Source organism: Rhinopithecus bieti, unplaced genomic scaffold (genome assembly GCF_001698545.2).
Source record: "Rhinopithecus bieti isolate Rb0 unplaced genomic scaffold, ASM169854v2 scaffold_22522, whole genome shotgun sequence".
NCBI classification, from domain to species: Eukaryota; Metazoa; Chordata; class Mammalia; order Primates; family Cercopithecidae; genus Rhinopithecus; species Rhinopithecus bieti.
In genome coordinates, this window is record NW_016811454.1 from 1,468,455 (window position 1) to 1,485,234 (window position 16,780).

General features: G+C 39.5%; 1 protein-coding gene and 1 pseudogene across 1 annotated transcript in view; one reads left to right on the forward strand and one right to left on the reverse strand.

Moving 5' to 3' along the window:
- Positions 1 to 16,780, forward strand: part of INO80D (INO80 complex subunit D) — an 87,206-nt gene that overhangs the window by 35,863 nt on the left and 34,563 nt on the right. Inside the window, 1 exon segment of the mRNA XM_017893912.1 lies at positions 1,092 to 1,200. Coding sequence (XP_017749401.1) covers positions 1,092 to 1,200 — 109 coding nt within the window.
- Positions 2,877 to 7,076, reverse strand: LOC108543426 (60S ribosomal protein L27 pseudogene; annotated as a pseudogene).

A 16,780-nucleotide genomic window follows, 5' to 3' on the forward strand; every position in this document is an offset into this window, starting at 1 on the left:
GTGACTCTATCTGTACTTTTGACGTTTTCTTTTGTTGTTGTTTCATAAAACCTTTCAGAAGCAGGTACTGACCTTTTTCTTGCCTGAACGTATATTGAGCTGCTTTTCTCACCCTCTTGTTTGTATTTTATGTTTTTCTGATATCATATTAGTGTATGAAGTTTTGATACTTAAAGAAATTCTGGCCAGACACGGTGGCTCATGCCTGTAATCCCAGCACTTTGGGAGGCCAAGGCGGGTAGATCACTTAAGGTCAGGAATTTGAGAACAGCCTGGCCAACATGGCGAAACCCCGTCTCTAATGAAAATACAAAAATTAGCCAGGTATGGTGGTGCTCATCTGTAATACCAGCTACTTGGGAGGCTGAGGCAAGAGAATCGCTTGAACCTGGGAGGCAGACGTTGCAGTGAGCCGAGATCATGCCACTGTACTCCAGCCTAGGTGACAGAGCAAGACCCCGTCTCAAAAAAAAAAAGAAAGAAAAAGAAATTCTACCTTTTTGTGACCTGAACTCTCTCTTTGCTTGTGTTGTTTCTACCCTATTAGTGAAGTGTCTGACAAAAGAAGTTCATCTGTAGAATACAGCTTAGCCTTTTTGTTGTAATGTCATTTAAAAAACCCGATTGTGTGGCTGGGCACGGTGGCTCACGCCTGTAATCCCAGCACTTTGGGAGGCCGGGATGAGTAGATCACGAGGTCAGGAGTTCGAGACCAGCCTGGCCAATATGGTGAAACCGTGTCTCTACTAAAAATACAAATATTAGCTGGGCGTGGTGGTGCACACCTGTAGTCCTGGCTACTCGGGGGACTGAGGCAGGAGAATCGCTGAACCCGGGAGGCAGAGGTTGCAGTGAGCCAAGATCGTGCCACTGCACTCCAACCTGGGCAACAGAGTGAGACTCCATCAAAACAAAACAAAATAAATTATCTTTGTATGAATAGAAATGAAATTCATCAGGAGGCATTTATTCACACCATGATAGTACTTGCGATAGGTGTGTTGGGTTATGTTATTTTGTGTAGCTTTTTAATTCAAACTTTGAATAAAAGTAAATTTTTCCTAATTTGCAATATCTCCTGTCTACCCCAGGTTTGGACTGGTCTGAAGAGAGCGGAGAGGAACCAGAGGACTCAGAGCAGGCCTCGCCCTACCAGGTTGCATGGTCCATCCGGGAAACCCTCAGATATCAAAGACATGCGTAAGTCTTCTGTTCTGTTTTTAGTCTTTTTTTTTTGAGATGGGGTCTCGCTCTGTCACCCAGGCTGGAGTGGAGTGGCGTGATCTTGGCTTACTGCCACCTCTGCCTCCTGGGTTCAAGCAATTCTCCTTCATCAGCCTCCCGAGTAGCTGGGATTATAGGCGCCCGCTACCACTCCTGACTATTTTTTTTTGTATTTTTAGTAGAGACAGGGTTTCACCATGTTGGCCAGGCTGGTTTCAAACTCCTGACTTCAAGTGATCTCTCCGCCTAGGCCTCCCAAAGTGCTAGGATTACAGGCATGAGCTACCACGCCCGGCCCTATTTTCCTTCTTGAATGACTGCTGTAGCAGATTGATATTTCTCGCTATATATGCTGATACTTTTATGTTATTAGATCTAGTTTTATTGTAAAATAAAGGTAAAAAAAAATTGGAAGTAAAATAGATTTCACTCCAAGAAATTGGAGGTAAAATAGATTCCACTTGGGAGGAAATGTACTATATTGTTTGAGCAAAGCTACTCTTAAATTTTCTTGGTAAATTTGTTTCTGTACCTTTCCCACTCATCATTAAAGGAATTAATTATAATAGAACCTATAATTGAAAAGAACCTTAGAGATTAATTGATCCAATTTCCTCATTTTACAGAAGAGGAAAGCAAGGCCCACATAGGTTGAGGAACTTGCAAGTGGTCTCTTGGAGGGCTACGTGGAGTCCCACTGTCTTGCCTCTCTGTATCTTCCTTGGCTATATCTCCACAGTAGTATAAATAGTGCTTTTTTACTTCACTTCTATCTTCTGCAACATTGATCCATTCTTTATTTCTACTGTGCTACAATGTTTTGTTTTTTAAGGCTAAATCTCCTGAGGGGTTTTCTTTGTACCTTCCTTATTGGAAAGCTGTTTGGGTATACTGACACCTCTCTTCGTTTTTTTCCCCATGTTATGTCTTCGGAAAAGAAGCATTTGTCTAAGATCTGTAGAAGTTGAATGCACATCCCCTTCAATGATAGTAAGAAAACAAATTTTTTTAGGAGACTGCTTTTAGCATTCTACAGATTCACTTGGTGCAGTTTGACAATACCAAGATAGATCCTTGTCTGTGGGGCCAAAATATGACTCACTCAGCTAACTATTTATTTAAAATGTTGTGGTTTGAATATTCAGCAGTGTAGAGGGAGACCAGCTATCTGTGATGGTTTTTGAATTTATAGGATTAAAAATGTGATTTGTTAGTACACCTAGAGGTGATTAGGCTTAGGGAACTGATTGACTAGAGACTAATCTGTACACTAAAATGCCAGCTTAGCTGAGAAATATAATCATCAAGTAGTACAAATGGTCACTGAACAAAACTGCACAGGAAGCAAATTATCAGAAGCTTATTTGGATATGGAATTAGAGCAAGTAGGGTTAGTTGGATTTTAGTAATGGTCAGTGTCTCAAATTATAATAGCATGATGCATCTATTCCACTCTTGGGATTTATCTCCCACCTAGTTGTTCCTGCCTCACTTATCCCCTAGATAGTATTGGAGAATGTTACACCTTTTTTTTCTTATGCTGAGGTTCCATTTTATGTGTCATTCAAGACTGTTTCCTTACCATTAGCAGGTTCTTTCAGATACAGCACAATAGAGTCAATTGAGCTTAAGCTTTTTAGTTATAGATACCATCAGTCATACTTCCTAACGGTAATTCGTATCAACTTAATTTGACTTGTGATATTTTGGGTTAATTTTACAAATCCAGCAAAAACCTGTTACATGGGAAATTATTAATAAATGGTAGTTATCATTCTTAATTTAATTCTTAAGGTAACCTTGACATCAGTATAGGGAGTATATGCTACTGATTGGGAACAATGTATATTCTATTCTGCCTTCTATTCTTGCAGAGTTATCAAATACTTCTTTTGTTATTTTAGATTTGTGGCCATCCTCATTTTTCTTTATCTGTGTAGCATGTCACTTTCTTGGCCACTTTCATAACTTGCTTCCTCTTTGATTACTATGATACTCTGCTCTCCTGGTTCTTTTCCTTTACTCTGTTTTCCTCCCCCGCTTTTTTTTTTAACAGATACTTATCCTTACTTCGTGCCCAGCTGTTGTTTTCATCTTTTCCCCTTCATTCTTTTCCTTCACTCAGTCATTCGTTTTTCATTCATTTGTTCATTTACTTATTCAGCACATTCTTATTGGGCTCTTATTATGCTCCAGTCGTGGAGCACTCTATATTTTTAATGTTGGACAAACATGTTGGTTTACCCACACATCTATTCCTGTAACTCCACATTTGTATCCGCCACTCTGCTCTCTAAGAGGAATCTCAGTCCTGTATTTTGATTAATTAATTAATTAATTCATTTATTTTTTGAGATGGGAGTCTTGCTCTGTTGCCCAGGGTAGAGTGCAGTGGCATGATCACAGCTCACTGCAGTCGTGAACTCCCAGGCTCAAATGATCTTCCCCCGACAGCCTCCCGAGTAGCTGAAACTACAGGTGTGCACCACCACATTTGGCTAATTTTTAAATTTTTCGCAGAGATGGGGTCCTGTTATGTTACCCAAGTTGGTCTTGAACTTCTGATCTCAAGGGATCCTCCTGCCTTAGCCTCCCAAAGTGCCGGGATTATAGGCATGAGCCAACATGCCTGACCTGTCCTGTATTTTAAACTTCCGTCTTTATTCCAATTTCTTGTTGCAGCTACCTGTCATTTGTTGTACCTTGCTGTGTTTAAGTGTAGTAAAAAATGGAGAGCTGTAGAAAATTGGCCCTACTTGGCTGAGCACAGTGGCTCATGCCTGTAATCCCAGCACTTTGGGAGGCTGAGGTGGGCGGATCATGAGGTCAGGAGTTCGAGACCAGCCTGACCAACATGGTGGAACTCCAACTCTACTAAAAATACAAAAACTAGTCGGGTATGGTGGTGCATGCCTTAATCCCAGCTACTCAGGAGGCTGAGGCAGGAGAATTGCTTGAACCCGGGAGGCGGAGGTTGCAGTGAGCCGAGATTGCGCCACTGCACTCCAGCCTGGGTGACAGAGCTAGACTCCATCTCAAAAAAAAAAAAAAGGAAAATTGGCCCCACCTAGGCTGTTCATTATATCTTCAAGAGGGTGTTGCCATTCCAAATGCCTCAATTAGTTCATTGAGTTTTTGAAAGAAAAACTGACAGTGGTCTGGCCACCAAGTTAATGCCTAAAGAACCTTTTTGTGAGTTTTTTGCTAATGCAGGATTGTACCATAAGGAATTTTTTTGTTTGTTTGTCTTGAGTCAGGGTCTTACCCTATCACCCAGGCTGGTGTGTAGTGGTGAGATCATAGCTCACTGCAGCCTTGACTCTCTGGACTCAAGTGATCCTCCTGCCTCAGCCTCCTGAGTAGCTGGGAAGACAGGTGCAGGCTACCATTTTAAAATTTTTGTAGAGATAGGGTCTTACTGTGTTGCCAAGGCCGGTCTCAAACTCCTTGCCTCAAGGAGTCCTCCTGCGTTGACCTTCCAAAGTATTGGGATTACAGGCATGAGCTGCTGTATCCAGCCCTAAAGGATTTCTTTTTTTTTTTTTTGAGATGGAGTCTCGCTTTGTCGTCCATGCTGGAGTGCAATGGCACGATCTCGGCTCATGGCAACTTCCACCCCCCAAGTTCAAGTAATTCTCCTGCCTCAGCCTCCTGAGTAGCTGGGATTATAGGCACCCGCCACCACGCCTGGCTAATTTTTGTGTTTTTAGTAGAGAAGGGGTTTCGCCTTGTTGGCCAGGCTGGTCTCAAACTCCTGACCTCAGGTGATCCACCTGCTTCGGCCTCCCAAAGTGCTAGGATTATAGGCGTGAGCCACCTTTTAATCTTGCTTTTCCTTTCTTTGATTCTCTTTATTGTTGTTTTTAATTTCATTGCTTTGTATTCTAATTCCTATTATTTCCTTCTGCTTGTTTTGAGTTTAATTTGCTTGTCTTTTGTAGTTTTAAGGTGACAGCTTAAAACAGTTGACTGAGATCTTGACTGTTTTCTAATATTGACTCTTCATGTTGTACACTTCCCTGTAAACACTGGTTGGAGCTGTGTCCCACAAATTTTAATAAGACATTTTGTTTTATTAAGTTAAAATACTTTTTTTTTGAGACAAGGTTTCACTCTGTCACCCAGGCTGGAGTGCAGTGGCATGATTACGGCTCACTGCAGCCTTGACCTCCTGGCTTAAGAGATTCTCCCACGCCAGCTTCTTGAGTGACTGAGACACCTGGCTAATTTTAATTTTTTTATTTTCTTATGAAGATGGGGTCCCAAACTCCTGGGCTCAAGTGATCCTCCCGCCTTGGCCTCCCAAAGTGCCAGGATTACAGACATGAGCCACTGTGCCCAGCCCCAAAATACTTTGTAAATATCCCTTTTGATTTGTTGTTTGATCCATGGGCTATTTAGAAATGATATTTAGTTTTTGAGTATTTTGGGGTTTCCCAGATACTGATTTCTAGTTTAATTCTGTGATCAGAAACCACATTTGAACATAGTATTCTATAAATGTAAATTAGGTCAAGTTGGTTAATAGTGTTCATGTCTTCTGCATCTGTGGTGATGTTTGTCAAGTCATTATATCAATTACTGAGAAAAGGATCTTGAAATCTCTCTTTGTGAATTTGATTATTTCTCCTTTTGGGTCTGTCATTGTTTATTTCCCATATTTTGTATTTCTGTTATTAGATGCATAATTATTTAAGATTGTTTTGATGAAGTAGCCTCTTTATTATTATAAAATGGTCTTCTATATCCCAGTAACAGTGTTTTCTCTAAGATCTTTCCTTATGTAGCATTAACATAGCCACTCCATCTTTCTTTTGATTAGTGAAAGCTTGGTATCTTTTTCAGTCCTTTTGCTTTTAACCTGTTTGCATCTTTATATTTCAAGTGAGTTTCTTGTTGGCAATGTATTACTGGATCTTGCTTTTCTGTCTTCTCTGACAGTCTCTGCTTTTTATTTGGAATATTTAGACAACTTAAATTTAATATTATTATTGATATTATTGGGTTTAAATTTACTGTCTTTTGTATTTGTCTTGTCTATTCTTTGTTTTTTTCTCCCTGTTTTTTTAATTATTTTTTATGATTGTATTTTATCTCTTTCATAGCTTATTACCTGTACTCATATGCTTTGTTTTTGTAGTGGCTGTTGTAGGGTTTTTTTTAATACATCTTTAATTACCACAGTCTACCTTCAAGTGGTAAACCACTTCACGTGTAAGAACCTATAACAGTTTCCTTTCATTCCTGCCCATTTAATTTATCTACTCTCACAGTGTCTGCTTTTTATTTGGAGTGTTTGGACCATTTGAATTTAATGTTATTGTTTATATTACTGCATTTATTTATTTAATTTTTAAGACAGAAACAAAACATCTAAAATGTACCCTCTGGAAGAACCGCTTGTTCTTGCCCGTCTTGTATCTCTCTTTGAGTTGACCTTGCCCTCCCACTAGGCCTTGTGTTTAAGAGCAGGATCTCTGAAGACATCCTTGTGGATGACAGTTTTGTGTAAGGGGATATCCACAGTACGTTGTAGGCGTTAAGACGATGTAGTTATAAACCTTCACAAAAGACTCGATCTTTGACCTCCTGGTAATCTTCTTTTTGCCCATGGCAGCTGTCACTTTGCAGGGATAGCGATCAATTCCAACCATGAGAGCCTGGATGTAGGGGCAGTCTGAGGTGCCATCATTAATGTTCTTTACGATGACAGCTTTGTGTTCAGCCAGAATAGTGCTGGCCAGGACCAGCACCACTTTTCCAGGTTTCATGCACTTGCCCATTTTGACAGCAACCACTGAGGGCTACAACAGAAAGGAAGGAAGGCTATTATTGCATTTATGTCTAACATGTTAATTCTTCTTTAAATGTTTTAGTATAATTCACTAGTGAAGCCATCTGGTCTTGGGCTTTGTTTTTTTGAGACAGTCTCACTCTGTCACCTAGGCTGGAGTGCAGTGGTGCGATTTAGGCTCACTAAACCTTCTGAGTTCAAGTGATTCTCCTGCCTCAGCTCCCTGAGTAGCTGGGATTACAGGCATGCACCACCACGCCCGGCTAATTTTTGTATTTTTAGTAGAAATGGGGTTTTACCATGTTGGCCAAGCTGGTCTTGAACTCCTGACATCAAGTAATCTGCCTGCCTTGGCCTCCCAAAGTGCTGGGATTACAGGTGTGAGTCACCATGCCTGGCCCTGGGCTTTTTTTTCTGGGAAGTTTTGTGATTACTCTTTGTTATAGGTTTACTTATGTTTTTTCTTGAGTTAGATTCAGAAGCTTGTGCCTCTCTAGGAACTTGTCCATTTTTTATCTAAGTTTTTGGCATACAGTTTTTAAAAATAACATTCCATTATAATATTTTTTCTTTCTTGTTTTTTTTTTGAGACAGTCTTAATCTGTCACCCAGGCTGGAGTGCGGTGGTGTAATCTTGGCTCAGTGCAACCTCCACTTCCTGGGTTCAAGTGATTCTCCTGCCTCAGCCTCCCGAGTAGCTGGGATTACAGGCATGTGCCCCACACGCCTGACTAATTTTTGTATTTTTAGTAGAGATGGAGTTTCACCATGTTAGCTAGGCTGGTTTTGAACTCCTGACCTTAGGTGATCTGCCCACCTCGGCCTGCCAAAGTGCTGGGATTACAGGGGTGAGCCACCCTGCCCGGCCTCATTTTTCTTTCTTTAAGTTAGATAATGTATATTATTTTATTCCTAATTTATTACTTTTCTTTTTTTCTTGGTTAGTGTAGGTTAAAGGGTTGTCAATTTTATTGACCACTTATATTTCATATATATTCACATATAAACTGTACAATATGCGGCCTTTTGTTGTTGGAGAACATAGTTTATATAATTTTAGTTCTTTCAAATTTATTGAGACTTGTTTTATGGTCTTGTAGAAAATCTTTTATATTGCACTTGAGAAGAATGTGTATTCTGCTGTTGGGTGGAATGTTTTTAGATCTAGTTGTTTTATGGTGTTCAGTTTTTCAATTTCCTTGCTGATCTTCAGTTTTATTCTGTTATTTGGAGTAGGATATTGCAGTCTCCCAACTATTACTATTAAATTGTCTGATTCTTTCTTCAATTCTGTCAATTTTTGCTTCATGTATTTTGGGACTCTGTTGTTAGGTACATGTATGTTTGTAATTACTGTATTTTTCTTAAGTATTGATACTTTCATCATTAGAAAATACCCCCTCTTCATCTCTAGTGGCATTTTTTGTTTTGAAGTCTACTTTGTCTTGATGTTAGCATGGCTACTCCAGCTCTTTTCTAGTTGCTGTTTGCACATGTATCCTTTTCTGTCTCTTTGCTTTCAGCCTATTTGTGTGTGAATAGTAGAATATATATTCTTTTCAATGGCAACATGGATTATACTCCAGATGGATATTTAACCTCACAAGAAGTTTAATAGTTTTTGAAGTGTTTGTGCAATTTTATACTTGTACCAGCAATGTATAAGAATTCTGTTTTCTCAATATCCTGTCCAACATTTGGTGGTGCCAGTCTTTTTAGTTTTAGTATTCTAATGAGGAGTGAAATGGTTTCTTATTTTCATTTTACTTTGCATTTTGCTGCTGGTGATGTTTACCTTTCATGTGTTTATCGGCCATTCAAATGTCTTTTTTGGGAAATGATTTTTTCAAGACTTGTGCCCCCTTTCTAATACATTTTTTAAAAATTATTGATTTGTCATAGTTAATTATATATTTTGGGTACAAGTCTTTGGTACATATATATTTTTGTTGTTGTTTTTTAGAGACAGGGTCTCACTCTGTTGCTTAAGCTGGAGTGCAGTGGTACAGTCATAGCTCACTGCAGACTCAAACTCATGAGCTTAAGTGATCCTCCCGCCTCAGCCTCCTATTTTATTTTTTGTAGAGACAAGGTTTTTCTATGTTGCCCAGGCTGGTCTCACATTCCTGGCCTTAAATGATCCTCCTGCTTTAGCCTCCGAAAGTGCTGCAAATACAGGCATGAGTCACCATTCCTGGCCTACATATATGTTTTGAGTGTTTTCTTTTAGTCTGTGACTTGAGTTTTTATTTTGTTAAGGATATCTTTTTTTATTTTTGAAGATTGTTATTATTATTTTTTAAATAATAGAGACAAGGTCTTGCTATGTTACCCAGGCTGAAACTCCTGGCCCTAGGTCATCCTCTCACCCCATCCTCCCAAAGTGTTGAGATTATCGGCCTGAGCCACCTCACTTGGCCTGTTAATAATATTTTTTTGATGAGTACAAGTTGTTAATACTAAAAAAGTCCAGTTTATTACATTTTTTCCTTTTATGTTTACTACTTTCTGTATACTACTTTAAAAATCTTTGACCATTCTAAAGTTGTGGAGGTTTTTCACCTCTGTTGTATTTAGAAACTTTGTAGGTTTAGCTTATCTTTAACATTTATGTCTGTGACCCATTTTATATAATTTTTTGTGTGTACTGTGGTTGGGGTCAAAGTTTTTTATTGTTTTTTGAGATGGAGTTTTTGCTTTTGTTGCCCAGGTTGGAGTGCAATGGCTCGACCTTGGCTCACTACAACCTCCACCTCGTGGGTTCAAGTGATTCTCCTGCCTCAGCCTCCTGAGTAGCTGGGATTTTAGAATCAAATTGTCATTTTAGAATCAAATTGTCATTTTAGAATCAAATTGTCATTTTCCACTAACAATACTATTGTGGTTGTGGTTTTTATTATAAGTTGATTTGTGGAGAATTTACATTTTAACAACATTAAGTCTTCTAATCCATGAATATGGGATGCTGCTGTAGTTTGGGTCTTTTAAAATTGTCTTCATTAGAGTTAAATTTTTGGTGTGACAGTCTTGCATATATTTTATTAAATTTATTTCAAAGTATTTTGCTTTCAATGCTGTTGTAAACTGAATTGTTTTATGATTTTATTTTTCATTTGTTTGCCACTTATATGTAGAAATAGTTTGTTATTAGGTTGAATTGTCAATATATATTGCAATTTTGATAATTTACTTATTCTAACTTTTTTGGGTAAATTCTTTATGATTTTCTCTGTAAACAGTCATGTCATGGTGAATGACAGTTTTAATTCCTTCCAATCTTTATGCCTCGTATTGCTTTTTCTGGCCTTCTGGACTGGCTAAGATTTTCAGTAAATTATTGAATAGAAAGAGTGAGGATGGACATCATTGCCTTGTTTCCTTTATTTTGGGTAAAATATCCATGAAATTTTGGTTTAAAATAATTTTTTTCATTTATACGTTTCTTTTCTTTTTTTTTTTTTTTTTGAGACAGAGTTTTGCTCTTCTTACCCAGGCTGGAGTGCAATGGCGCAATCTCGACTCACCGCAACCTCTGCCTCCCGGGTTCAAGTGATTCTTCTGTCTCAGTCTCCCAAGTAGCTGGGATTACAGGCATGCACCACCACGCCTGGCTAATTTTGTATTTTTAGTAGAGACAGGGTTTCTCCATGTTGGTCAGGCTGGTCTCGAACTCCGGACCTCAAGTGATCTGCCCGCCTCAGCCTCCCAAAGTGCTGGGATTACCAGCGTGAGCCACCGCACCCAGCCCCTTTATACCTTTCTTACACAACTTTTATATTCTGTGTGTCATAAGTCCCACCTTTGGGGTCCTTGTAAGTATGAGTCTGTCATTTATCATGTTTTTTCTTTTTGTCACACAAAGTGGCTTACCTACTTATTTGCATGGTAATCCTTGGTTTTATAGGTTTTGGACTTATCCTGGAAACTCAAATTTAGCTACGTTAACTTGTTAGGATGATACTTTATATCAGCAAGTACTTTGAAATCAGCCTACCTCCTCTCTTTTTCTCTCTGCTTCTACCTTTAGCTTCAGTTTTGTGTTCATTTGTTTGTTTGTTTGTTTGTTTTCTGAGACAGGGTCTCACTCTGTCACCCAGGCTGGAGTGACCTTCCAGGGTCAAGCTGTCCTCCAACCTCAGCCTCCTGAGTAGCTGGGACTACAGGCATGCACCACCATGCCTGGCTATTTTTGCATTTTGTTGTAGGGATGGGTTTTGCTATGTTGCCCAGGCCACTCTCGAACTCCTGAGCTTAAGCTATCCTCCCACCTAGGTCTCCCAAAGTGTTAGGATTACAGGTGTGAGCCACTGTGCCTGGCCCAGGTTTTTTCTATTTAACGTTTATTTACTTTTTGACGAGCAGTTAGGGGAAGAGATCTCCTCTACTTCCTATTGGGACCAACAATGCATTCATAAATATATTTTACCTAGTATGTAGTTCTCTTAGTGTTCTAAACTACCATATGCTGTCAAGTGTTTCTTTCTCTTTTTTTCTTTTGAAAGTTTTATCAGGTAACTTTTTTTACCCTCAAGGTCAAAGAAGAACACAATGTATTCATCTTTATACCTTAAATATTCCAAATATTCTTTTTTTTTTTTTTTGAGACGATCTCGCTCTGTCACCCAGGCTGGAGTGCAGTGGCCCGATCTCGGCTCACTGCAAGCTCTGCCTCCTGGGTTCTCGCCATTCTCCTGCCTCAGCCTCCTGAGTAGCTGGGACTACAGGCGCCCGCCACCACGTCCTGCTAATTTTTTGTATTTTTTTAGTAGAGACGGTGTTTCACTGTGTTAGCCAGGATGGTCTTGATCTCCTGACATCGTGATCCACCTGCCTCAGCCTCCCAAAGTGCTGGGATTACAGGTGTGAGCCACCGCACCTGGCTATACCACAAATATTCTAATACACAGATCAAAATAGAATAAAACAGATGACTAGTTTTATTTCCATATTATTTTTACACATTTATGGGGTACATATGCAGTTTTGTTTTGTTTTGTCTTTGAGACGGAGTTTCGCTCTTATTGCCCAGGCTGGAGTGAAATGGCGCGATCTCGGCTCATCGCAACCTCCCGGGTTCAAGCAATTCTCCTGCCTCAGCCTCCCGAGTAGCTAGGATTACAGGCATGTGCCACCACGCCAGGCTAATTTTGTATTTTTTTTAGTAGAGACGGGGTTTCTCCATGTTGGTCAGACTGGTCTTGAACTCCTGACCTCAGGTGATCCTCCCGCCTCGGCCTCCCAAAGTGTCGGGATTATAGGCGTGAGCCACCGCTCCCAGCCATGTGCAGTTTTGTTATGCATAGATTGTGTAGTGATCAAGTCAGGGCTTTTAGGGTACCAATCACCTGAATGACATACATTGTACCTATTAACTAATTTGTCATCATCCTCCCCTCTTCCACCCCCTCAACCTTCTGAGTCTTCATCTGTCACTCCACTCTCTACGTCTATGTGAACATGTTTTTTAGTACCCACTTATGAGTGAGAACATGTGATACTTGTCTTTCTTTGCCTGGCTTGTTTCACATAAGCCTCCAGTTCTACATATGTTGCTGCAAAAGATGTGATTTTATTCTTTTCTTTGGCTCTATAGCATTCTATTGTGTATACATGCAACACATTTTCTTTATCCATTTGTCCACTGATGGACACTTAGGTTGATTCTATTCTTTGTGTTTCTGAATAGTGCTGTTATAAACATATGAGTGCTGATATCATTTTGATACATTGACTTATTTTCCTTTGAGTAGATACCTGGTAATGGGATTGCTAGGTTGAATGGTAGTTCTATAGTTATATTTTTACTTCTTTGAGAAATCTTTATACTGTTTTCCATAGAGGTTGTACTAATTTAGATTCCCACCAACAGTGTATAAGAGTTCCCGTTTCTCCACTTCGTAGCCATTATCTGTTATTTTTTGTCTTTTTAATGATGGCCATTCTAACTGGGTTTACTTGTTATCTTTTTGTGAATGACTCCCAAATCTTTTTTTTTTTTTTTTTGTTGAGACGGAGTCTCGCACTGTCACCCAGGCTGGAGTGCAGTGGCATGATCTCGGCTCACTGCAAGCTCCGCCTCCCGGGTTCACGCCATTCTCCTGCCTCAGCCTCTGGAGTAGCTGGGACTATAGGCGCCCGCCACCTCGCCCAGTTATTTTAGTAGAGACGGGGTTTTACAGTGTTAGCCAGGATGGTCTCGATTTCCTGACTTCATGATCCGCCTGCCTTGGCCTCCCAAAGTGCTGGGATTACTGGCGTGGGCCACCGCGCCCGGCCTGAATGACTCCTAAATCTTTTACTCATGTCTAACGATAAATCTTTTGAGTTTGAACTGCTTGTTGGATATTTCTCATCACGTATTTGGTCAATACCTTAAATTCAGCATTTCTAAAACTAAACTCATTATTTTTCTTAATATGTATGCCTCTTTCTGATTCTCCTATTTTTATTAGAGGTATTACCATTTTGCTGTTTGGTTGTCTTAATAAAGTAAATTAAAATGAAATTCATTTGGAGAAGTTCATGTTATGCCTTGAGATTATGGACAAGCCTGGAATCTTAGAATATCAGGTGTAGAATTTGCTGCTCTGTATTTAGGGTTGTTAATAACATTTTAGTAATAACAATATCTGTATTTATATTGTCACTTCACAGGTATCATTTCTCTCCTTTTTCTTAACAATCTTGGGGGGTAGGCCAGGTATATCTCATTTCACAGATATGGAAAGTTAAAGAAGGAAGGAAACAAACACATACTGAGAATGCACTAGGTGCCAGGTTTTGTCACTGCTAAATGAAGGGAAACTGGCCTTTCTCTTCTCAGTTCCCTACTCTTCATCAGCAACCAGGTTTGAAATATCATTGTCATTGATCTTAGAAGTGGGAAGCATCCTGGAGATGTTCTAAATTATGTCCTTGCAAGGGATGGCCTGTGGACCTGTGTCAGTCTACAAACTGCTTATTACTGGTCTGTGATAGAATAAGTATGGAAATTATGAATAAGCTTTAGAAAATTGTATAATCATGTAACATGCCTCAGCATCCAAGTGCGTCTTTCCACATTTAACTTGAGAAGCACTGATTTAGTCCTTCCATTCTGCAGTAATAGCATCTTTTTTATTTTTATTTTTTCCGTTTTCCATAGGTTATTGGGGTCCAGGTGGTATTTGGTTATATGAGTAAGCTCTTCAGTGGCGATTTGTGAGATCTTGGTGAACACATCACCTGATCAGTATTCACTGCACCCTATTTGTAGTCTTTTATCCCTTGCTCCCCTTCCTCCCTTCCCCCCAAGTCCCCAAAGTCCAGTGTATCTTGCTTATGCCTTTGGGTCCTCATAGCTTAGCTCCCACATATCAGTGAGAACATAGGATGTTTGGGTTTCCATTTCTGAGTTACTTCACTTAGAATAATAGTCTCCAGTCTCATCCAGGTCACTGCAAATGCCATTAATTCATTCCTTTTTATGGCTGAGTAGTATTCCATCATACACACACACACACACACACACACACACACACACACATATACACACACACCACAGTTGTCTTTATCCACTCATTGACTGATGGGCATTTGGGTTGGTTCCATGATTTTGCAGTTGTGAATTGTGCTACTATAAATGTGTGTGCAAGTATCTTTTTCGCATAATGACTTCTTTTCCTCTGGGTAGATATCTGGTAATGGGACTGCTGGGTCAAATGGGAGTTCTTTTTTTAGTTCTTTAAGGAATCTCCCCACTGTTTTCCATAGTGGCTGTACTAGTTACATTCCCACCAGCAGTGTAGAAGTGTTCCCTGATCACACATCCACGCCAACATCTACTGATTTTTGCTTTTTTGATTATGGCCATTCTTGCAGGAGTAAGATGGTATCACATTGTGGTTTTAATTTGTATTTCCCTGCAAATCAAATTTGCAATTAGTGATGTTGAGCATTTTTCCATATGTTTGTTGCCCATTTGTTTGTCTTCTTTTGAGAATTGTCTATTCGTGTCCTTAGCCCACTTTTTTTTTTTTTTTTTGAGATGGAGTCTCACTCTGTCACCCAGGCTGGAGTGCAGTGGCGCCATCTCGGCTCACTACAAGCTCTGCTTCCTGGGTTCACACCGTTCTCCTGCCTCAGCCTCCCAAGTAGCTGAGACTACAGGCGCCTACCACCATGCCTGGCTAATTTTTTGTATTTTTAGTAGAGATGAGGTTTCACCATGTTAGCCAGGATGGTTTCGATCTCCTGACCTCGTGATCTGCCTGCCTCGGCCTCCCAAAGTGCTGAACTTACAGGCGTGAGCCACTGCGCCCAGCTAAACATAGCCCACTTTTTATTGGGATTGTTTGTTTTCTTCTTACAGATTTGTTGAGTTCGTTGTCAATTCTGGATATTAGTCCTTTGTCAGGTATATAGATTGTGAAGAGTTTCTCCCACTCTGTGGGTTTTCTGTTTACTCTGCTGACTGTTCCTTTTGCTGGGCAAAAGCTCTTTAGTTTAATTACATCCCAGCTATTTATCTTTGTTTTTACTGCATTTGCTTTTGGGTTCTTGTCATGAACTCCTTGCCTAAGCCAATGTCTAGAAGTGTTTTTCCAATGTTAGAATTTTATAGTTTCAGGTGTTAGATTTAAGTCCTTAATTGACCTTGAGTTGATTTTTGTATAAGGTGAGAGATGAGGATCCAGTTTCATTCTCCTACACATGGCTAGCCAATTATCACAGCACCATTTGTTGAAAGGGTGTTCTTTTTCCACTTTATGTTTTTGCTTGCTTTGTCAAAGATTAGTTGGATGTAAATATTTGAGTTTATTTCTGGGTTCTCTATTCTGTTCCACTGGTCTATGTACCTATTTTTATACCAATACCATGCTTTTTTGGTGACTGTGGCCTTATAGTATAGTTTGAAATCAGGCAGTGTGATGCTTCCAGATTTGTTGTTTCTGCTTAGTCTTGTGTTGGCTATGTGGGCTCTTTTTTGGTTCCTTAGGAATTTTAGAATTGTTTTTTCTAATTTTGTGAAGAATGAGGTGGTATTTTGATTGGGATTATGTTGAATTTGTAGATTGCTTTTGGCAGTATGGTCATTTTCACAGTATTGATTCTACCCATCCATGAGCGTGGGATGTGTTTCCATTTGTTTGTGTCATCCATGATTTCTTTCAGCAGTGTTTTGTAGTTTTCTTTGTAGAGGTCTTTCGCCTCCTTTGTCAGGTATATTCCTAAGTATTTTATTATTATTATTTTATTTTGCAGCTATTATAAAACGGATTGAGTTCTTGATTTGATTCTCTGCTTGGTCGCTGTTGCTATATAGAAGAGCTACTGATTTACGTACATTAATCTTGTATGCAGACACTTTGCTGAATTCTTTTATCAGTTCTAGGAGCTTTCTGTAGTCTTAATGGATTTCAAGGGTAAACGATCAGATCGTCGGCAAACAGTGACAGTTTGACTTCCTCTTTACTGATTTGGATGCCCTTTATTTCTTTCTCTTATCTAATTGCTCCAGCTAGAACTTCCAGTACTGTGTTGAAGAGGAGTGATGAGAGTGGGCATCCTTGTCTTGTTACAGTTCTCAGAGGGAATACTTTAAACTTTTCCCCATTCAGTATTTTGTTGGCTGTGGGTTATAGATGGCTTTTATTATATTGAGGTATGTCCCTTGTATGCCAATTTTGCTGAAAGTTTTAGTCATAAAGGGGTGCTGGATTTTTTCAAATGCTTTTCTGCATATATTGAGATGATCATGTGATTTTGTTTTAATTCTGTTTA